Source organism: Citrus sinensis, chromosome 8 (assembly GCF_022201045.2).
Source record: "Citrus sinensis cultivar Valencia sweet orange chromosome 8, DVS_A1.0, whole genome shotgun sequence".
Taxonomy (NCBI): Eukaryota; Viridiplantae; Streptophyta; class Magnoliopsida; order Sapindales; family Rutaceae; genus Citrus; species Citrus sinensis.
The window spans coordinates 17,951,006-17,973,228 of NC_068563.1; the positions used below are offsets into that span (position 1 = coordinate 17,951,006).

A 22,223-nucleotide genomic window follows, 5' to 3' on the forward strand; every position below is an offset into this window, starting at 1 on the left:
ATAGAGTCTTGATCCGATAACGTGTTAAATTATTTATCTATTTAGAACATAGCAATATAGCGGGGAAAAGAGAGAAGACAAATGAGACAATAATTTAGAGAGAAACTTTATTTAATATCATATGTATATAAATAAGTAGTAAAAACCTTTTTTTTATAGTGATACAACTACAAAGTAGTAATAATAAATTATAAATATAAGAGACAATAATCCTTAAATTAAGAGAATAATGAAAATTAGAAGAAAGTTAAAAGTTACATGTGGAGAGATCAAAAGTATCTTTGACGAACATTCACATAAATTATAATTATTTTATAATAATAAATAATTTCTAAAATATACAAAATATAACAAAAAGTAATTGAATTTAAAAACAAATAATATAATAATATAATTATTTCATGAGTTATCATGTCATAAACTTTAAATTAAATACGGACATGATTATTAAACAAGGAAACCGAAGGCCTATCCATTTAATAATCATATCAATTTTAGCCTTAAATATGCCCATTTAATGCAACACTTGCTCCCTCCGCAATACTTTGTCAGGAATTCTAACGAGCATTTTATCGAACATAGAACGTGCAGTGTGAACTTCCATGTGTAAGCTGACCCTACTAACAGGACAACAGCATGATAGAAAGCTTCTTCGACGGAAACCAAGTAGAAATCCTTGAGACCCACGTTGACCCAATTACTCTTCTATCTGGCCCTCCTTGCTGGTACTCAAACTAAATGATAGAAAGCTTCTTTATCTCTCTGTTTCATTCACATTTTTCTTACTATTTATTTGAGATGCTAATTGCTGTTATTATTATTGTTGTTGTTGCTGCTGCTGTTGTTATTTTAGTGGGAAGACTTCACTTCTATTCCAGTTTGCATACAACTGCGCATCACAAAGCAATGCCAATGTTGTTTTCATGTGTAACCGCAGCAGACTTCAAAGCAAACGCCCTTATCTTTCTCAATCCATTGATCCCTCATCCCATGTTTTTAAGCTTATACAAATGAAGTAAGGACTTAACCCTTTTGACTCGTGTCCTACAAGATACAAGTCTGACAAGTTTGTTATTAATATTACAGTTACTCGTGGTTGTTAATTCTTTGTTGAAGATATGTGGAAGATGATGAAGAAATCAAAAAGTACTTTGCCGCATTTCACCTGCACGATAAAATTCCTACTGCAGTTGTTGTGGACGATTTTGGGGATTTATTTGATGACAGGTTTTTTCTTTTTTTTTTTGGGGGGGGGGGGATCACTTTTGCGAATTATTCATCCAATGTGGATCAATATACAATCATATCCTACTTCATAATCCTTGTGAATTAACAGGACCTGCCAAGAAAGATATACTAATCCTCGTGGAAGAGACTTGGCAATGGTTCGGACGCTAGCGTTATGTTATAACGCAATTACTCATGCGAAGTAAGTAACCTTTCTTTGCTCCTGACAGAATGCCGAAGACCCTTTTAAAGTTGTCTTCAATTCCAAGAACTGATATCTGCTTTTCACTTCTGTTTTGCAGTAAGAAATCACCTTGCAAGCTTCTGTTATCTGATACGCATCTCGGGAACTCCACAAGATTGCTATACATCTATAAGAGATGGATTTCAAGCATCTTTACAGTGAAAGGTGAGTTGTAGAGTAAATTGTTGTTGTGTTGTAGTTGGTTCTTGATGGTATAATGCATGTCTAATGCACAGATCAGATCATAGAAACTATGGTTGCAGATATATTTTCTCTTAAATTTATACCTTATGTGCTTCTTTATTGATCCTTTTTGTTTCTTATAACATATGTGATCTCAGATTGGGTGTTTGTGTTTAAGGTGATGGCCCCGGATCATTCCTCTTGAGAAATAAAAACTATTCAAGAAGTTGCGGCTTAGGGAAAACAAGAATTGCAAAGTACTCCATAGCTCTTAAAGATCTTGTTTTTGAAGGCATCACTGACGACAATGAACAATGATATTGCTAACCTTATATGTTTGTTCAGCAAAACTGATATATTGCCTAGACCTCTTCTTCAGCAAAGACTAAAGATAAATTCCAATATAATGCTTATTTTGTGTTTCTTTTCTTTCTTTTTCTACTTTTGACTGCAAAGTAGCTAAAACTTGTTAGTCCCTAAATTTTGGTCCTGAATTCGCAAGTGTAACTAAATACCGTAATAGCTTCAAAGCAAAGATCATCACTCATAAAAACATCATTAGGTACCGCACACTACAGAGTCAAGATTATTTACACACTAAACAGAAGGAAAAGCATCAATTATTAAGTACAGTCCTGCATTTCATGTTCTAGTAGACTCCTGTCTGATACTCAGCCTCGCAGAATTCTCCTCCAAGATCGTCACAAGCCTCTGCCAAATTCACTCTGCAAAAATTATCGAACATACGATAGCTACTCATTCAGATTTTAAGTTTTGATCAATTTTTTTTTTTTTTTTTATGTTGCAAATTGAAATCCTTAAAACTACTAATGGCGATGCAATGATCTTACGTTTTCGAACTATCGTATTCCATATATTCTCTATCCATCAGCTCTGCAGCAATCGTGGCCTTGTTGCACTTAACCCCAGCTTGGAGCTTGACTTCAGGGTACATCTCAACATTACAAGCTTCACCTCCAATTGTCTCGCAAGCTTCAGCTGGAAACACACTAGAAACAAAAGTATTAGCAAGGTAAATCATCTAGGAAAAGTAGCAACAATTCATTTAACTGATGTTAAATTCTCTTAGCTCCAAAAAATTCCATTAATGTCCTTTAATTGTTTTTTATGATTCATGATCTCTGTGAATTTGGATGGATCTTAAGTTCATAAAGATTGATATGAGAGGAAAGTGAATATAATAAACTTACGAGGTCATAGAGCTATAATCAACTGTTGAAGCATCACATGCTACTGTAGCTGTTTCGATAGAGAGACATCGAGTATGAACATGCAGCCTTGACATTGATCTGCCAGGAAAAACAAAGGCTTTTGTGGGTGCCAAAATGGAGAACATTGACGGTGAAAAGCTTAAAGTTGTCTGCATTTTGATATACGGTTAGTCTTTGTTCTTGTTTTGCTTTTTGCTTGTGTTTTTAAAGCAATTTGAGTTCCAAAGTGTCAATACTCAATAGTATGCATCTGTCAACTTGATTAATTACTTAAATGGATAAGGTAGCAATATTTTGGTAAGTGGATAACAGGATAAGAGGTGTATGCCCTTGATCTTGGACTTTTATGGGTGTTCACATTTTGATGATTATAAATTTCATTTGTGAATTCAACCGATAGAAATATATTTTTATGTTTGGTTAAGTAAAGAAATTATTCCAAAAGAATATTCAATAGTTCGAGCCCCATGGGCTTCATTTCTTTTGGATAAGAGTGGATATCTCCTCCAATATTAGTAAAAATAATTTTCGAATTAAAACCTGGCAAACTATTAGACTGCTATAAGTGTAGATGTATCTGTCTTGCAAATTTCAGATTGTCATATGTTCATGTTTTTGTAGATTGTAACAATTTTAAGAGATTAAAAATGTTAAGGTAAAAATTTCACAACCGAGATTATATTTTCGCCATTTTTTGTATTCAAAAAATGCATTTTCAGTTGGTATATATTTAATAAAATATTCTTGAATAGTAAAAACAAATTACATCTGTCTTCGATGAGATGAAACCACGCCCGGACGAGGAATAGTTTGGGCTAAATGAGCCTAACGTGGCCCAATCGTTATGCCCAACTTAATCTTTTACCATGCTCCAATCAAAAGGTTTTACTTCTTACTTCAGAAATGAAAACTCTTCTGGAAATTTGCCAGTTTATATCCAAACCAACAAACCTTGATGAAAATCACAGCTGTAAAGAATGATTCTAGTGGCAGTTAATTTGCTTTATGAACTTGAAAACTTTTGAAGCATGCAAATGAAATAATGAAACGATTGGTTGTTTTTGGGTCCCACATGCACGACCCCAAACACCCACGAGCCCACACCCCGCATGGATCTTTCTTATAACTTTTCATGCTCCCAATAAACATCATATACCAACACATGCATGAGGATACATATATACTAAAAATAAAAATGTTCTAATCACGAATTTCTAACCATATTAAAGTCAAGAATAAGCTAAAATATAAAAAAAATACACTCTTAAATATAGTGCATTTTATCTTGTAATGTGTGTGTGTAAGAGCGTGTGAAGTATGTTCCAATTAGGAATCCCTAATTAGAAACCTACTTTATATATATAGATATACACACACTGTTGCAACATACTTCCCCCTAAGACAAACTCAATTTAATGTCCTAAATAAGAAATCTCACGTGCAACAGAACTTGTGACAAAATAATTCAATTTACTCTGTTGCTAAAGCGAAGAAAAAACAAGTTACACATGTGAAAAAGTACTTTCCCATGGCACCCCACTAAGATTTAAAAGCAGAAAACTTTATTCCTTGAGGTAGTTTTTTCCTTTCAACCAAAAGATGTATCACATGAATGCAAGATAAATAATTGAACTGCACTTCTGTTGGAACCATACCATAAGGAATAACATGTATGATACAATGATCTCATACTCAGAGCCGTAAAGAATAAATTTGTAAATAAATAAAGCCAGCCAGATTTTAAGAAGAAAGCACTCATTTGAATAAAGTTTTGTTGACATAAAGATGGCAAACACACAACCCCACCACTGCTGTATGTTTTATGACACAATAATGCTATGCATATTGTCATCAGAAGCTATCTTTTCGGGTTAAAAATCTACTTGACCATTGATTTTCAATTACAAATTAGTCATGTAAAGAACATCATATAACATAAGAAGATAAAACAGAAGAAGTCAAAGGTTGTGGATAATAAACTGAAGGCAGCAACCGCATGCACAACAGAAGGATCTGTCTATAATTTTGTAAGAGTTAAACTTCACATGGAATGTAGACTGGATGACCTTGAATCAGAAAATCCAAAATAACCAATTTCTAAAAATCTACAGGAGTGAATGAAGTATCGATAAATTACTTACATTTTCATCAAAAGCTATGCAGTTGGGTCAGCATGGGAACAAGCTCATCACTGGAAGGCCTATCTGCAGGCGAATCAGATAGGCAGACAACAGCAATCCTGACTGCCATCAACATTTCGTCTTCCTCTACTTCTTCTCCAAGAATACTTCTATCTAGTGCTTCTCGTGCCTCTCCCGCATGTTGCAAATGCCGAAGCCACCGTCCCAAACTCCCCCCGCTGGCTGCTTCTGCAAAGAATGGAGCAGTGGGGTCTCTACCAGTTAATAGAACAGCCAATATCATCCCAAAGCTGAAGATGTCGCTCTTATCTGTATAGCTATCAAAACAAAAAGGAGGGGGAAAAAAGTCCTCATCATTATAGCGGTACGTAATTATTCAAGCAATTGTTTCAACCTCCTCCCCCCCACCCCCCACCCCAAGCCGCGATAAAGAAAGAAAAAGAGAAAAAAAAATGATGATAAGTATTAAAAAAAAAAAAGAAGTCAAAGATGAAGTTCATTATTAGAGAAAGATCCTTGAGTCAGACCATCTAACAGTATCAAGAAAATCCAGTAAACCAGAAAAATCAAGCTAGCAGCAGACCTCGTGGCAAAGCTATAAGAATTCATGAAAAAATACAAGAGCTAGATAACAATCTTCAATTACGGAAATGTAATTTCTTTCCCCAAGGAAAGCAGAGACGAAACAAGAGAGAATAAAACTGATAAAAAAATTGCTTAAAACTAATCCCAAGGGCTTGATTTCACCTAAAAGCATCAAATTTTGATAAATGCAGGTTTCTTCTTAGGTTGGACTGTTACAATCTGACATTCACCTAAGAATAAAATTGAAATTTTAGCCTAAATACCATCATTCCTACAGATTAAGTTCATGGCATCAACATAAACACACAAATCAGGAATGATACTGGTAATCAAATATCACATACATCCAGGGTCTAGTTAATACCATAAACACCAAGAGCAAGAGATAAAATTAAAAGCTCCATACAAGTACAATGTCCATGTATATCAAAAATCTGAGTTGCTAATAACGATAGGATTAAATTGTACCCATTCTCACAATTCAAAGAAACTAAGGGAAAACCAAAAGCAAGTACCAAAGCTTTAATTATTAATGGGAGCTTGCGGAGAGACTCACTGATCACGAATTTCAAAAGTGAGATACTTCTTGTATCTCCATCATCAGCATTACTTAAAATTCACTATACCTTGCATCATGCACAGACCTAAAAATTTAATAAGTAACAGTGCAGTTTGAGTGTCATATTTGAATACCTGCGATTTTGGAAACATTCCGGAGCACTGTAGGCAGAAGTTGCTATTAGTGAACCAGGCATGAGCTTTGCTAATCCAAAATCAGCCAATCGAGGTGTAAATTCAGCATCCAACATCACATTTGTAGGCTTCAAGTTATAATGCAGAATCTGAGGATTGCAAGTAAAATGAAGATACTGAAGCCCCTTTATCACACCAACTGCAATCCTAAGCCTAACTTCCCATCCCAGCTGCAATTGATTCTCCCTAATTCTGTCCATTGCATCCTCAAGACTCCCAGTTTGCAGATAATCATAAACCAAATAGAACCTACTGGATTCAGGAACATAAGCCCGCAGACTCATTAAATTCCTGTGTCTCAAGCTAGCAAGAACTTCCAGCTCTTGTTGTATTCGTCTCTTCACCGGCTTGTTCTGTTTCTCAGGTGAACCGCTCTCAAAAGCTTCAACTCTCCTGACAGCAACTGTGAGCCCATTATCCAGAACTGTTCTATAGTACTTTCCATCTGGGCTCGAGCCTAGCAGCCGGTTTTCATTTGCTAGAGCTGCCTGGAGAGTCTTGGGATCGATTTTAGGCGAAAATATTACAGGCCCTTTAATAATTGGGGTTTGGTTCATGTAACCTACAAAGCACCGGACAAAACAAGCAAAAAGAATGGCTCCAATCAACCCAGTAACCACTCCTAATGCAATACTGAGAATGATTTTTTTAACCCCATTCTTGAATTCTGTTGGCTTAGAATTAGAATTCATTTTCTCTTGGCACTGCACAGTTGTGCACTGAAACCAAAAAATCATCAAAAGCAAAAGCATAGTTGAAGAAGTTTTACTGCCCATTTGTAGAATGTATCTGCAACTTCTTTTCACCAGAGCACCATAAACAAAGCCACAGACCTCAAAATCATGTAAAATCAAAAAGCAAGAAGCTCAAGAAATACCTTCAAAGCTCAAACCCACTTGAAAAATAAGCTTCAGTTTATTCAGCTTCCCTCTGAACAAAAACTTCAAACTTTACTTGTCAGCTTGATAAAGATTGGAATTTTAGAACACTAACCACCAGTTAATCAGCTAGAAATACAATGAAAGCTCACCCCAACAAGAAAAATGGACTTTTTAGCTTCATTCGTGCACTGTGACTTAAAAATTATGAGATGAAAGAAAGAATTTTTCAACTCAAAATCTTCACAAGAAAGACTGAAAGAATCACTGAGGCACTTTGAGGCACTGATTCTTTTATCTCCAAACGAATCTGAGCCTGTTGTTGATTCTGCAAAAAAATGTTACACCCACTCACTCTCACACAACGAACAACAACAGCAACACAAATTTTGTTACCACATTTGATTACTCCCAAAACTTACAGATTCAAAGTCAGACACTAAAACCTAACAGCAGTGAGTCATTTTTTCTTTAATATACCCAAGTGAAAACTACTGTTTCTTCACTAATCATAGGATAAATATGTGTGTAATCACACAACATGTGTGTTCTCACTCCCGGGCACCAATTTTCTTTTTCTTTTTTCTTTTGACCCTTTTTTCTTTTCTTGGTTAAAAGTAAGTGTTATTTCTATTTTAAAATATTTCATTATTTTAGTAGACTAAAGGTCTGCTTAAAAGTTGGGTTATATTATTATTATCATTAAACATAACCTTTTATTTTTTTTAACTTAAAGAATAAAATCTTTTTTCACTTAAGAACATTGTTGCACCCATGTGATAACGTTAGTATTTGATAAAACCCATGAATTTATAACATGATAATAACTATGTTAACCATAAAAATTGCTTTTGAATGAATAAAATAATGAATGAAATGTACACACACAAATATTTTTTAGCAGCCAAAAGAAATTTGTAATTTTATCCAAAAATATTTAGAGGAAGGAGAAAATATAAAAATAATAATTGTCAAACAAATTATTGTACACTAATGTAATAAATAATTTTTTTTAAAAAAATACAAGTACAATAATATCTCGAGGACAAAAAAACTGGACTGCCCGTTCCCGCCTTTTCAGCATAAGTGGGGTCCAGTGACATGCTGGCAAAACAGCATTGCTTGTGTCGTTGTCACGAGGCCGAAAGCGAGACATCGTGCTGTGTGTAGTAGGACATCCTGTCCGTTGTTTTGATTGACGTGAAATTTGGACCGTTGATATGGAACCACGGGAATTTGTGCGGCAGTGAATATTAGAAATTGAGATCAATGTCTTATTGTGGGATTAGTAAAGGTTTTTTTTTTTTGGTTAATTTTTATTTTCCTTTATTATTTTAGTTACGAGAGGGAGGAATAATTTTGCTTTATCTACCATCAAATATCTTATCAATTATTAAATTAACTATAAATACTTCATTCTTTGACATGTTTTATTGCGGGGCCCCAAGCTGGGAGAGATTGTTTACAACGGAAAGAAATAAAAAAAACCTTGGTCGACTCTTGGGACCCGTGAGAGAATAACACGTGCACTCGCGTGGGCATTTTTTTGAGCTGCTGCTTTTGTTTAATTATTACTCATTTAGCGAGTGGGTTTTTGCCCCTTCGAGAACACTTTCACCATGATGGCGTGGGACCCAACAATATGCTCAATCATTTGATTTTTAAATACTACTATTAAACCTTTCATTTTTTTGGCTGAAAATTAGTAGGATCCAGCTATCTTGCAACTCGCACCACTAATTTTTATCTTTTGTGGTGTTAAATTTTATTTAATCGCTTATTTTTTTATTTATAGTTATTTATAATGTTATGTATTTTGGCAGATGACCTTTTAAAATATAATTTTATTTTATTCAAATTATTTATTTTTTATTTACATTTGTTTATAAGTTTATGTATTTTGATTAGTGACATTCTAAAACAAAATTTTATTTCATTTAGTATTATTTAACTTTCTAAAAGAATATATATAATAATAAGCATATGACTAGATAATATCAAATAATATTTTTTAATAAAATAATAATATTAAAAATTTATTCTTTTAAATAAAATAAATAATATTAAAAATAATATTTATTTTTTACGACTCACTATTGTTTATTCTATTTTATTTAATATTATTTAATTTTAAAAAATAAATATAATAATAAGCTATGACTAAATAATATTAAATAAAATTTAATTTTTTTGAGACTCATTACTGATTATTTTATTTTATTTAACATTATTTAGTTGTATGAAAGAACAAATATAATAATAAATATTAAAAATTTATCCTTTTAAATAAAATAAATGATATTAATTAAAAATGATATTTATTTTTTAAAACTCACTACTGATTATTTTATTTTTATTTTTTTTGAAAGATTAAATATAATAATAAGCATATAACTAAATAGTATTAAATAAAATGAGAATAAATAATATTAAATAATATTTATTTTTAATAAAATTAATTATATTAAAAATTAATTCTTTTAAATAAAATATATAATATTAAAATAAAATTTATTTTTTAAGACTCATTACTAATTAAACAATATAAATTTGAAACAATTCGAACTTATGTGCTAAAAGTTTGAACTCTTTAACTTTTTTGAATTTTTGATAAATATCAGGAAGCATAATGTTAATATTTAAATAGACAAATCTATATCATTGAAACTATCTATTCATTGAATACAACTATTAAGGATTGAAATCACAAATATATATATATATATATATATATCTATATATATATATATCTATATATATATATATATCAGGTAGTACCTTGCAACTGTTGCAAGGTAGCTGAGTCCAAATTAATATTAGTGGTTTACAAGTTAATAAAATAATTACTGCCATTTCCTAAAATAAAATGACTTCCAAGCATCCAAGATTTAAAGTTTTTTTCTCATTCTTATATATTTAAGTTATCACTAAAAGACCATCTGTATAATCAATTTTTTATGATTTTATCGTTTCGACATTGACATTAAACAGGGTGCTTTTTATATATTTTATTTTTAAAAAAAGTGTGCAGACAAAATATAAATTAATCTTTTAATTTCAATCAAGTAACCAATTAAATAAAATTATTTAAACACCACTCAACCAAGTCGGTATCAACAAACAGAATGCTATACTGTAGGCTAGAGTTGGCAAAACCCCCCGGACCCGACCCGGATGCAATTTTTAAATGTCCGAACCGAGTTTTTTAAGCCAGAAACCGAATTTTAATCTGAGTACCCAAATTTTATATTTTTTTAATATTATATACGTACATATTTGTTTTTTATAATTTTATAAGTTTTAAATTTATTTCAATAAAATTTGATATTAAAATATAAATTTTAAGTGTTTAAAACTTTAAATGTGTATAATAAATGAGTCAAATAAATATACATATTTAAAATAATATTTTTTAATAAAATTCAAATTTCGAGTTTATCAAATAATGCTGAATAATACCCAACCCACAACGCCCAAGTACAATCCGAACCGGACATGTATTTTTACCACCCTACTGCGGGTGGTATGTGATAAAATATTGAAAAAAAAATTGAATATGAGTACATAGAATGCCATATTGCAGATGATATCTGTTATAAAATATTTTAAAAAATTAATATCTGACTTACAACTTTTTACTTTTAATTATTTTTTAACATTTTCTTTTTTCTATTTAAAAAGCTGAGAACTGAACAAAATCAAATCAATTCTTTAGTCCGCTATTTTTCCCCAAGATAAAAAAAAATTAACCAACTAAATAAAATTATATGAAAACCACTCATTCGTATTCTAAGCACCAATAAAGCATTTATATATACTTTAGAATGCTCTTTTAATAAATTACAGGCACAACAACAAAGCTTTTACTAACTCATAAAACCAATGTACAACAATACACAATGATGACCTAAAACTAAATTCCCACATCTCCATCAATAAAATGGGGCAAAAAAGAATAAAACTGGCAAAACAGAAAGCAAATCAACATTAGAAGCCCCCCCCCCATTTGTTCAAAAGCCTCCACCAGCTCCAACACAACTCATATCAATGGGAGAGCCATTTCATTTTAACTTAAACCCAAAGTGAAGATTTTGCATTTATGCCCACAGGCATGTCATGGGGGCTGGGGCCAGGCGAGCAGGCAAGCCAACCTGCCGCTCTCCCATCTCCACTAAAACCTTCAAGCACTTGCGATAGCTATTTCCTCCACTCAAAAACTACCTCTCATGCAAGTAATATAAATATAACTACTATACAAAAAGAAATTTCAATGCAGTTCTCCCTTAAAACTTCCTCTTCTCGACAAGGGGATTTTACCCATGCGAGTCGGATAATATAGCGAGGATCTCACTGTCGGCAAAGTTTGACTCTATTGCCAGTTCAAGAGAAGTTTTACCTTCCCTATTTACAGCCCGTGGATCAGCTCCCCTGCCAATTAAAAAGTTAAAATTATATAGATTATTTTTAGAAGTCCATACATGGACTTAAATGTAAATTCCAAAACTGGTGAAAGAAATGGAAAAAAATATTTAGTTTTTGGAGGCCCAAATCACCTAGTAAGAAGCAACTTTGCAAACATGGCCTTGCCTCTAAGGATACAGCGGTGAAGAGGGGTCAGACCTCTTGAATCAGTTGCATTTATATTTGCACCGTACTGTAACAGAAGTTCTAACATGCCAATATCAGCAGAATCACAAGCAAGATGGAGAAGGGTGCAGCCCTCTAGATCATCCATGGTCTGGCCTTCACTTGTACCAGCCAAGTTTAGAGAGCCTGAGGAAGATCTGTCTGATGAATTCCCTGTTAAGCTACTAGAGCTGCGTTCAAGGCTTGTCTGCTCATTCAGTAGCATTGCTTTGGCAAGGGTTAAAGAAGAGATACATGAAACTTGCTCATATACAGCATTGACATCTACTTCAAAATTGACAATGTGACGGTATACAGCTTTCTTGTCATTAGTACGAACACCCTCCCAGATCTGATGTGCAACAGAATGGAGATATTGATTGTCTTTTGGCTTGCGAACAAAAAGTTTTTCTGCATACTGCAATCAAAAGAAAACAAAAGAGCTCAAGTAAACAGCAGTTAGGAGATAGCATAAAAGATGAAATACTAGTAGAAATGGAGATATTCAGATACCAAAAGGCATCTTAAGTGCTGTTCATCAGCTGATAAGAATTGATAATAAAAGAAAATATCGAAAAAGAAGCTTTTTATCTTGAGAGGATTAAACAGTGAAAACAGCTAAAATAAAGAAAAGACCATCCAAAACAACAAAATGAACCTAAAACTCCTCCCAGTTTACAGGCATGAAGAAAATGTGTATCTTGAAATTCCTTTGGGACCGACGCCCAAAGAGATGCCAAAACAATATATCTCCATAATACTCTTTGCTTAATCTCCTCTAGCAAAAGCCAAGACATGCTAATCTCCTCTAGCAAAAGCCAAGACATGTGTAATAAGCAGTGCACCAATTCATTTATAGATTGTGTCTATAATAGGGGATGTAGGGCTGAAGTTTCTTTAAGTCAGATGCAAAATATAACACCTTTCCTAAGTTATAATTTCCTTGAAGAACGAATATGATTGAGCATCCAAAATTGACCATAATTTAAGGTTAAATATTTTATGCTTTAATTAATAATCAAATCAACTCCATAGCACTACATCTAAATTGCTTGATTGGCGTGAAAAGATAAATAAGTTCCACTCATTTCACACCATCTAAAGCCTGTTAGACCAATAAACTTATGTTAGGCGCAAATATAAAGGGGCAGGGACAGTTTAGTAATTTTATTTATTCGTTAATTAGGGCTCAGGTATAAATAAGAGATTAAGGAGTCATTTAGGGTTATGTTGAGTTTGGTCTAGTGCTAGGAATAATTAAGAGTTTTGGGAGAGATTGACCTATCTCTCGAATTGTAGGTAAGGATTGTTCTTTCTTTTGACTCAATCAATAAAAATCAGCCCTAATTTAGTCCTAAGTCCTATCAAAGCCATGAGTGGTATGACAACCAGTCACAAGTAGAGACCAAGGAACTGTCCAGAAAATCCTTAATGTCACAAAATAAAATATTCAAAACAGAACTGCTAATTATATTCTTACCATGAGAAAGCCACTGTGATAAGGTGGCTGAAAAATAGACCTGTAATGCAATGCGAAAGCATGCTGGTATACCAAAATTCAAGGGGTGAAAAAAAGGCTTAATGTGATTAAGATAAACAATTTGTGCTGACGCCTTTTTACATTCTCTATTTGCAACTATGCATGAAACAATTAAACCTTAAAAATCAGAGTGGGTGTTACACCTTTGGTGGATGAAATTTACATTCTATATATGCAATTATGCATGAAACAATTAAACCTTAAAGGCCAGAGTGGATATTACACCTTTGCATGGATGAACTTTTCCTTCACTGATATAGAATCAGAGTGACTAGGTTTGCCCATAAGAAGCAACTGTGGTTTATCAGACTTGTGCAAGCTTCAACAGCAAAATGATGAGCAAATGTTAGCAAGTTAAAAAAACAACTTGTTTGTTGCTGTGATTGACAAGAAATTTTAGGTCATGCATAGATGGGACTTTTTACCTTGGGGGAGTAAGATCAACATGAAAGGCACTTCTTGATTGCAATAATTCCTCCCAGACTGAGTTTGCAAAAGCATTGCCCAGAGACTGAAACAGAGTTATAACAGATGGCTCCCATACTTTTACATCAAGGGTTAGTGACCTGACCTGCAAACAAGTCAAAACAAGAGCAAGGCTTTGAGAATGAGGATGCATTTAATATCTTCTCCATTTAGAAGTTGTAAGCAATCTATAAACAAAAATGTATGTTGCAAGACATTGCTTCATTAATATAAGGAAAACATATTTGAAGTAGATTATGTATGGTCACTACAAAAATTAGGAATCCCTCCAAGCAAGCCTGAATAATCTCTTTATTATCAAGTAAACTTTCACCTAAATTAATATTGGTCATAACCTTAAACTTTTTATGATTTTATGAGCATCTACAGCATAAAGCATTCACATGTTCCACATCTGCACAACATATTAACAGAATTTCAATTGATTACTGGAAGATTTACAAAAAACAGGAAGTCAGAAATCTTAGTGTGCACATGCTATGTTTGAGAAGCAAAAGTATTTATGCATTTGCAAAGCATAAAATGACAAGTGATCAAACTTTAGAGAGACCCAATCACATAATTTACCTTTGATATGTGCACACCAAGATTTCGGTGGACACCAGAGCATTCGATACAAACAAGAACACCAAGGTTTAAAGACGCCCAATCAGGTTCAGGTGCCCCACAATCAGCACATCTATCATTCCCACATACTCTTCGCAGCACATCAATTGGCTTCTCACTTTTTACACATGAGCGCTGCTGTTGTGAACCTCTCGATTGACGTTCATGATATGCACTTGTAAGATTCCTCTCAGATGTATATTCTTCAACGGCAGCATGATCAAAGTCAGAACTTTCAAATGAACTACTGTCACTAGCTGATCGATGATGGCCACTTCCCATAGGACTAGTAGGCAGACACTGAAATAAATTCAACCACAATCATCAAATTGATTTTAAAAATCAAGAGCGCAATGATGCTAAACCTCTCAATAATTACCCTCTCAGGAGCCTGAGAACTAAGTAATGAAGCAATAACCCCTGTTATCTTTTCAATCCAATCCATCTGATCCAGAGCACTCTCTGCCTGCACTGACAAACACAAACAAACATTATTGAGGACCTATTACCAAGCATCTGTAATTATACACCATCAAGCAGTTTCAGTGGAATCATGCAGGAAAAGATTGAAGTTTCAGAAAATAGACATATAGATAAGCTTAAAACCACATTTGCAACTACGTCATACCTGCAAAGTATAGTTTTTTGTAGGGGAAATGATTCTGAAACAAAACCTCAGGTCTGATTGGTCAGCATCAACTTTGATTGTTGATGTAAGCAAGTTCACTGTATGACGAGCAGCAGATTTTTCATCATGTACTCCACCATGATAATGAGAAGAGAGCCACCGACTCAACAGTCCAGAACCAAGCTCAGAACTATTCCTCTGACTGGAAAGTTGACTGCCTGAACCCTAAAATGGCAGAAGAGCATTAAAAAAAAAAAAAAAAAAAAAAAAAAAAAAAAAAAAAAACTCAACTTCAAACCAACTGCATTTTAACATCTTTTCCAGATCAATTGCTTCACAGAATTTGCTGCACCAAATAACAAATATTCCAAACACATTACTTACAGATGACTTGCTGCACTGCTTGCGGTAGTAATACAGCATCCCTCGACTGTCAAGAACAAAAAATCTTCTTTTCCAGTCTCCCCTCAAGTTAGAGGAACGTTTTGAGAGATAACCTTGACGAATGGTTTGAACCTGAAAAATTGCTTAGAGTCTTAGAAGAAGCAGGTAGACAACGAGGAAAATAAACCAACATTAAAGGGATAATTAGATTAAAAAAAAAGTCATAAATTAATTCATCAATGACTTAAAAAGCTTCTTTGTAACCTTTCCCTTGGCAGCAGATTGCATAACCGCCTCAATCATTTTATGTGAACTTCTACCAATGGCTTGTATACCATCACCATTAGGAGATCCATTAGAACCGTTGGAAGCCCACCTACTCTCTCGGTCGATCTGCCTTTTGTACTCCTGCATCCTTTCATTTAGAGCCGCTTGCTCATAATTGGACCTTTCTCTTGATTGTTGTGCATAAGTCAACACCTGCAAAACAAAGGCAAGCCTGATAATCTAACAATCCCACAACAAAATTAATATCAACATGAGAAACATAAGGATACTGGACTCATCAAGTCAGATAAATAAAGCCCTATCACAGCTAACTTTCAGCGGGACACCAACATTTTTGCTATTCCTGTTTCAGAGTCGTAATTCTACGGGCCGGGAACTTCAACTTTGCAAATTACTTGAACATACGAATAATCTCAGAAATGTAAAATCAAACCCTAAACTTAACAAAGGCCCAGCCCAACTTCTAAGGATTAGCTATGTGAAGTTTTTCCCTTTTTTTGCCTATCTGCGGCAAAATCAAACATTAAGTAGGCACCTACAAATGAATAAAAACTTTATCAGTAAATAGTCAACTCAAACCAGCTGCTGAGATAAAAAACTTCAGATTGTGGGTTATAATGGAAAATAATCAGAAGTGCCAATAAATAGAAGTTAACAGCTAAAAAAGTGATGCAGAAAAGGTTTAAGACTTCAGAGGAACCATGGCTACTCAACAGTTAAACAGCGTGTTTTGATCTCTAAACTAAAACCCTGAAATCAGAAGACAAAAGTATACAGATACTTAACGCAATACTATTGCGTATTTTGTGCCAATGGAGTACAGTGAAACTACAAAAGTATCACTATGGTCACAAAGGCAAACCACCAATGAAGCTGCATCCTCTCCCTCTTCTTCCACCCCACCCCAAACACCACCCCCCCCCAAAAACAGAAAAAAAAACCCCTTTCTTTTTATGGTAAGAAACAGGAATGAGGAATGAGAAGCACTGAGCTTCTTGATTATATTCTGTAGAATGATTCGAACGATTATCATTTAGAATCAAATTTATTAACAGTTGGTGGATATCTACTTAGTTATTACGTACCTGTTTGGTATGGCTTATTTAATCTCAAAAGCTCTTATCAAAATTTTTACTGTAGTTTGGTTTTTTTTTTTTTAAGTAGAGCTTTTAAAGACTAAATAAACTATTTTGCAAAATCTCAAATTTTCGTCTTTTGGGAGTAGAGATTGAAATTTTTTTTTAAACGTTAAAATATCTAAAATACCCTCTATTATTTGACAATCTTATTTTATGTTTTTCATGAAATAACTTTAAAAAACTTGCCTATTAAAGTAATTTTGTAGTTTTTAATAAAAGCTCTCATTGACAACTAAATAACTAAAAATTTTTTAGTAAGAACTCTACTTGTAAAAGCTCTACTAACAAAAGCTCTATTAACAAAAGCTCTACTTGAAAAGCTACACCAAATGGAGCCTAACATGGCTTTAAGCCAAAATGTCCCAAAAATGTTTCAGCATTATTATGCTCTCAAGCTCTTCCAATCCATCAGCATTTCCATTTGACAACCCAGCAACATAACGGGAATCCACTATTTGGTTCAGCATATTCACTTTTTTAATCATTCCAATATTCCATTCTTGGAAAATTCCCACAGTATGTTACAACTTGAAAGTTGAAACTGTACTTGAACAACTTCATCCTGTTATCATTTCCTTATTTTCCGGTAGGAGGGAGAGCCCTCGTTCATCTCTTTAACAAAATAGCTACGATAGCATTGTCAAAAATAATGATGTGCTTCGGATTACAAATAGATGAAAAATCTAATTTTTGGCTGCCCGAAAAGAGTTTATCCTCTTTAAGGAGGAGAGAAAACTGCTGAGTAATACCCAAAATAAAAAAGTAAACAGCACTTTTAGTACAAGGAAGATTTTGAATGCAAACCTGATTAATGTATGGCTCCATCTGATGCAATAACTCATAACCCTGGATCACATTTGAAAAAGCTTTCGATTAAGAACATATATGATAAAGTTTGCAAGGAGAATAGATAAGTCCCAACAAGTGACATACTTGTTTGAAATAACGAAGATGTGCATCCATAGTCCCGCTGACTGCTTCCAGAAATTCAAACCTCTTTTTAGCTTCAACATTAGAAAGAGCAGTTACCTGGCAGAGAGTATTTAAACATTAAATGGCAATTACATTAAAAATAACCGACCTGAAATCTAATAGTAATCGTCAAAGGAACAATAACTGCAAAAGCTCACTTACCAGACTAAAGCGGGCTTGCTCAAATGCAGACCTTGCACTGTGAAGCTCCTGAAGACATCCAAACGATATAAGATTTAATAAAACGGAAAATTTCCAATAACATGATAAAAACATTAACAAGAATGTGCAAATGCACATTCACAAGATTCGCATCAAATAATACCTCCTCTAAAATGGCAGCCACATCAGTCTTTGTGCCTTTTCTTAGGGACAAAAACTTTTCACGAGCCTGTGAGATAAACAAATATAAGTAAACATAACCCAAAAAGTAGATTTGCAGGATTAAGTAAAAGCTAAGAATCACATTTAAGCAAACATTTTATCCAATCAACAATATTAATTATCAAGATTCATCTTAAAGTAGCTGTAGACATCCAAAACCGCAGTAAATTTTTTAACAAGTTAAGTGCATTGGACTAATTACAGCATTGAAACACACAAAATTATTGACATATTTGCCAGTGTTGAATACATAAGGCAAACCATTGACAATAAGGCCAATATAAACAGACGAAAAACAACATTCATATATTAAATAACAACTGATTAGACACAGGTCCCTCATCATCATGGCTTGGTTTCAAAATCTCTTACCCAACTTACTTTCTCTCTCAGCATGAGGTATAAGCCATTGAAGGAAAAAAAAAATTGTCTGTTTTAGATAACCAAACAATATAAAACGGATCAGCAAACTTGCACCAGAATCCGTCATGCAGACACCTGCCCTCATTCTCCAAAGAAGGGAAAGGTGCATAAATGTGTGATTTGGATTTTTGCCTCCAAACATTAATTAAACAAGTAATGTCGAAGCAAATCAAAATTAGAGAAAAGAATTGTAGTTAAGACTTAGTTTTTACTTCATCAAACACGAAAAATGGAGAAAGAAGGATACCAGTTGAACACAAATCGATTACTTTAAATTGCCTGCAAATGACAAAAAATAATAGCAAAATAATTATGAAAATAAAACAAGGGCACACCTGATCATAAAGAAGACTAGCCTTGTCAAAACACTTCCTCGCTTCCTGCGCTGAGACGAGATCTTTTAGAAAGAAAAAGTAAAGAACACAGATGAACAGGGAAAACTGAAATTCTCAGAAAAAGAATTAACTATCCTGAAGTTAACTTCAAATTAGAGACTGACAAACAAAACAGCAGATAAGATTAAACCACAAAAACATAACTACAACCAATTTCTATCATACTTGGCGAGAACTGCTTTTTTTTTTTTAATTAATTTGCATCCCACCTCTCGCCACCCCAGTTTAAATGTAGATGAATGATTCATGCTAGAAAGAAACCTCGCAACTTATCACTAGGTGCATATTTGCAAATGTATTTCCATGCACTTATTCTAATCTGCTTTATCAAAGTTAATGAGCTTCCAGACAGCTTCACATTCTCTTAATTGGGCTCTCAATGGAAAAGAAAATCTAGTCATCCTACCAGTACGAGATCAGAACACACCATCTACACACATATTCAAACATCCACTCAAAAGAACAACTGAGTTCAAAGTGCTACTGCTCTTGTTCCTCCCAAATTTTACACCATTTCCAGGGAATAGGATGGTACAGGAAGTTAAAAAATTAAATTCACAGTATAATTCAGCAATTTTCAGTACCCTTCCAGCAAATAGGATGGTACAGTATGCTAAAAGTTAAATTTGCAGTAAAACTCAGCAATTTACAGTACCTTGACTTCATGCAAATCAATATTGACATATTGTAACAGTCTGTCATTTAGCATGTGCTCAACCTGAGGAAAATAAATAAAGCAAGCCAAAAGAAAAGCATTGAGGTGATTGAAGAACAAACCGATTAATATAGAAGAACAAGCATGGAACATCAATTGTGAGAAAAAATATAAAACATTTTCACCTGTGATCGAAGAACTTCCTTATATGTCCCAATTTCTCTCAGTGCAATAGTAAACTTGGTCATAACAGGACCTAAATAAGGTAAAAGAAGATCAATCAATCAACATACCACTAGATATCCTACATCTTCCATTCTGGGAGCCAAAGAAAAATATGTGAATTTCAATTAGACAACAAAATTTAATCTATGTATAATGTCACAAAGAAACAGAAAACATAATAAAGCACACATTTGGATAGCTCTAGAAATTGAGCCATTAACTCTAACAATGACAGATAAACATCAGAGCAACCACAAAGGAAAGCATCCAACAACGTGATGGAGAACATATATTAATTAATGTCTAACTGAAACAACTAGTGGATAAAATTTCAACAAAAATACCTCCAAAAGCAACACTAATAGGATCATTATGCCCTCCACCAAAAGTTTCCAAGGCACTTGCAAAAGCAATGTCACCATCATATCCCTCCCCAAGTCCTTCACTGCAAATAATGCAAATGAATCTTTCTTATAGAAAATTTTCAAAAAACCTTTCTCAAAGAGAAGCAGATATGCATTTGCAAAAATAATCATACGTGTATTTGCGACATCCCTTGTAAAACTTTAAACTTCTCTCCCTTAACACTTCAGCACTTTCCTCCAAGCCTTGTATCTGTTCCACCAACGAAACAGGTAATAGTCAACATATAGTTATGCAAAAATGGACAAAAACACTTTAGAGATACAATTAGTAGACAAAATCCTATAGTCTTATGTGTGAGTATGTGTGTGTAACCAAATTTAGAATTTAGTGACTTGACCTCCTTCCAAATCAACAGTATGTAACAATGGCTAGTTATAACCTGTTAATCAAATGAAAAACAAACTAGTTGATGTCTAATTCTCCTTTGGCCAAGTTTAATCAAGAAAAGAAGAAAGCCAAATTGGCCCCACCCTAACATATCTGCTATAATTCTAGTAACCAGACATTAACAGCCAATAAGCGGAAGCAAAATTCATCAACCTGGTAATATACATTCCTACATATAAACAAACTAGAAAAAAAAAATTTTAAGTTACTTAATACAATGAATTCTTTAAAGCCGCATATTATAATAATTTAAGACCATAATTTTTCTTCTAAAAGCCCTAACATTTTATACAGTATGTCAAGCGCTGGATTCTCTAAAATCTCGTCAGTTATGGATATTCAAATCTACTCAATAAAATAGGCAACTTAATATTCCATTTTTTTTTGCTAATTAACCATAAAAGATGCCACACTAAGTCCAAATTATAACCAAAAGTTACAAATGATTCACTCCTAAGCGCTAAATATTCTTGCTAATCAAACAAAATAAAGCAGCATAAAGGTAAAAAACTAAGAAAAGAAATTTTACAAATAATACCTGCTTGCGAAACATAGGCGAGTCATCAAGCTTATTGAAATGCATTTTCGAGTACGCGATTTGTGGTAAATAATCGGAATTAATAAAACATAAATGCTCGATCTTCTTCAAAATTTAAGCAATCTATTATCATATCCATGAAAATTTAAGCAAGATCTCAAACTCAGCGAGCCGAAAAGAGTTGGTTTTTGTTTTATTATTATTTATTTTTAATGATTTTGGTGAAAAAAAAAATGAAAAACCCTAGAAGAGGCAAGTGGAAAAATTCAAGGAAATTTTTGGTTCTCTATTATGTTCTTGGGAATTGAGAGAATCAATATTTAGGCCATTTTGTTTGCTTCAATTAAAGTGAAAAATGTATCTTGTGTTGTCGAAACGACATTACTTTCATAGAAAAACGCGAAAAGAAAAGAAAACAGTACACACACCAAGTAGGCTTCTTTTTTGGAAGAAGGCAAGGCGGTGTGCTGGTGTGAAAATGAAGTTATACAAACGATGTCGTTTTAGGAGGGCTGCTGTGTCTTTGATTCATTTAACTGTAGGGGGAAGCAGGGAAGAGTAAGGACTCTGACAGTGGTTGCTTTTCACGGTGAAGAGAAACGAGGATGACTGCTCTTACCCACGCATTTCATAAGCGCGTGCAATTTACACTTTTCTTATAAAGTGAATTCAATATTTTCTGTTAATTAAGAAAATTATATTCAACATTGGATGCTTTGAAATATTTAATTTTAAATACTAGTAAATACTTTCCATCTATTACTCTTTAATGTATCAACTATTCACTTTATTATTTACGTAGGACTGAGAAAGAGCTAAAAAACTCCTTTTGACTTTAAAAAATTTTTACGATTATTTTCATTTTTGAGTTAAGAAAA

General features: G+C 33.4%; 4 protein-coding genes across 13 annotated transcripts; 1 reads left to right on the forward strand and 3 right to left on the reverse strand.

Annotated features, from left to right (window-relative positions):
• Positions 1-460: 460 nt before the first annotated feature.
• Positions 461-2,082, forward strand: LOC102617230 (uncharacterized). 2 transcript variants are annotated; one of them, XM_006487480.3, is made up of 6 exons: positions 461-725; positions 854-1,015; positions 1,117-1,227; positions 1,337-1,429; positions 1,530-1,636; positions 1,813-2,082. In XM_006487480.3, exons 1-6 carry the CDS (start codon positions 637-639, stop codon positions 1,857-1,859), a joined length of 609 nt encoding a protein of 202 aa, XP_006487543.2. In that variant the 5' UTR covers positions 461-636; the 3' UTR covers positions 1,860-2,082. The 2 variants fall into 2 exon arrangements, with proteins under 2 accessions (XP_006487543.2, XP_006487542.2); XM_006487479.4 differs by having other exon boundaries at positions 465-725; positions 1,833-2,082.
• A 92-nt stretch (positions 2,083-2,174) lies between these two features.
• On the reverse strand, positions 2,175-3,225 carry LOC102617713 (light-regulated protein, chloroplastic). 2 transcript variants are annotated; one of them, XM_052431775.1, is made up of 3 exons: positions 2,866-3,225; positions 2,506-2,664; positions 2,175-2,365 (listed from the first exon to the last, which is right to left on the reverse strand). In XM_052431775.1, exons 1-3 carry the CDS (start codon positions 3,039-3,041, stop codon positions 2,356-2,358), a joined length of 345 nt encoding a protein of 114 aa, XP_052287735.1. In that variant the 5' UTR covers positions 3,042-3,225; the 3' UTR covers positions 2,175-2,355. The 2 variants fall into 2 exon arrangements, with proteins under 2 accessions (XP_052287735.1, XP_024957495.2); XM_025101727.2 differs by having other exon boundaries at positions 2,175-2,379; positions 2,866-3,211.
• A 277-nt stretch (positions 3,226-3,502) lies between these two features.
• Positions 3,503-7,815, reverse strand: LOC102617994 (inactive leucine-rich repeat receptor-like protein kinase CORYNE). 8 transcript variants are annotated; one of them, XM_006487486.4, is made up of 4 exons: positions 7,396-7,810; positions 7,243-7,295; positions 6,306-6,927; positions 4,625-5,344 (listed from the first exon to the last, which is right to left on the reverse strand). In XM_006487486.4, the coding sequence occupies exons 1-4, from the start codon at positions 7,425-7,427 to the stop codon at positions 5,035-5,037; spliced, it is 1,017 nt and encodes a 338-aa protein (XP_006487549.2). In that variant the 5' UTR covers positions 7,428-7,810; the 3' UTR covers positions 4,625-5,034. The 8 variants fall into 8 exon arrangements, with proteins under 8 accessions (XP_006487545.2, XP_006487549.2, XP_052287734.1 ...); XM_052431774.1 differs by having other exon boundaries at positions 6,306-7,084; positions 7,396-7,808; XM_015533103.3 differs by having other exon boundaries at positions 7,243-7,306; positions 7,396-7,808.
• A 3,191-nt stretch (positions 7,816-11,006) lies between these two features.
• On the reverse strand, positions 11,007-21,861 carry LOC102619435 (ADP-ribosylation factor GTPase-activating protein AGD3). Its single transcript, XM_006487489.4, has 19 exons — positions 21,346-21,861; positions 20,533-20,609; positions 20,339-20,439; positions 19,955-20,025; positions 19,770-19,832; positions 19,055-19,099; positions 18,238-18,303; positions 18,075-18,122; positions 17,874-17,969; positions 17,745-17,786; positions 15,778-15,993; positions 15,514-15,645; positions 15,130-15,354; positions 14,881-14,967; positions 14,463-14,801; positions 13,835-13,980; positions 13,635-13,728; positions 11,797-12,287; positions 11,007-11,671 (listed from the first exon to the last, which is right to left on the reverse strand). Exons 1-19 carry the CDS (start codon positions 21,388-21,390, stop codon positions 11,557-11,559), a joined length of 2,499 nt encoding a protein of 832 aa, XP_006487552.2. The 5' UTR covers positions 21,391-21,861; the 3' UTR covers positions 11,007-11,556.
• Between the last annotated feature and the right edge of the window lie 362 nt (positions 21,862-22,223).

What these genes read in the sequence shown, in the direction of transcription:
- LOC102619435 (XM_006487489.4), bottom strand. Translation starts at nt 21,390, where the DNA reads ATGCATTTCAATAAGCTTGATGACTCGCCTATGTTTCGCAAGCAG. An exon ending in CGCCTATGTTTCGCAAGCAG is followed by an intron (nt 20,610 to 21,345) that starts GTATTATTTGTA and finishes TTGGTGGAACAG; the next exon opens with ATACAAGGCTTGGAGGAAAG. An exon ending in TGGAGCCATACATTAATCAG is followed by an intron (nt 15,994 to 17,744) that starts GTTTGCATTCAA and finishes TTTGTTTTGCAG; the next exon opens with GTGTTGACTTATGCACAACA.
- LOC102617713 (XM_025101727.2), bottom strand. Translation starts at nt 3,041, where the DNA reads ATGCAGACAACTTTAAGCTTTTCACCGTCAATGTTCTCCATTTTGGCA. An exon ending in GATTATAGCTCTATGACCTC is followed by an intron (nt 2,665 to 2,865) that starts GTAAGTTTATTA and finishes TTTTGTTTCTAG; the next exon opens with TGTGTTTCCAGCTGAAGCTT. An exon ending in GAATACGATAGTTCGAAAAC is followed by an intron (nt 2,380 to 2,505) that starts GTAAGATCATTG and finishes TAATTTTTGCAG; the next exon opens with AGTGAATTTGGCAGAGGCTT.
- LOC102617230 (XM_006487479.4), top strand. Translation starts at nt 637, where the DNA reads ATGATAGAAAGCTTCTTCGACGGAAACCAAGTAGAAATCCTTGAGACC. An exon ending in CTATCTGGCCCTCCTTGCTG is followed by an intron (nt 726 to 853) that starts GTACTCAAACTA and finishes TTGTTATTTTAG; the next exon opens with TGGGAAGACTTCACTTCTAT. An exon ending in GGGGATTTATTTGATGACAG is followed by an intron (nt 1,228 to 1,336) that starts GTTTTTTCTTTT and finishes GTGAATTAACAG; the next exon opens with GACCTGCCAAGAAAGATATA.
- LOC102617994 (XM_006487482.4), bottom strand. Translation starts at nt 7,141, where the DNA reads ATGGGCAGTAAAACTTCTTCAACTATGCTTTTGCTTTTGATGATTTTT. An exon ending in GAATGTTTCCAAAATCGCAG is followed by an intron (nt 5,345 to 6,305) that starts GTATTCAAATAT and finishes TTGTTTTGATAG; the next exon opens with CTATACAGATAAGAGCGACA.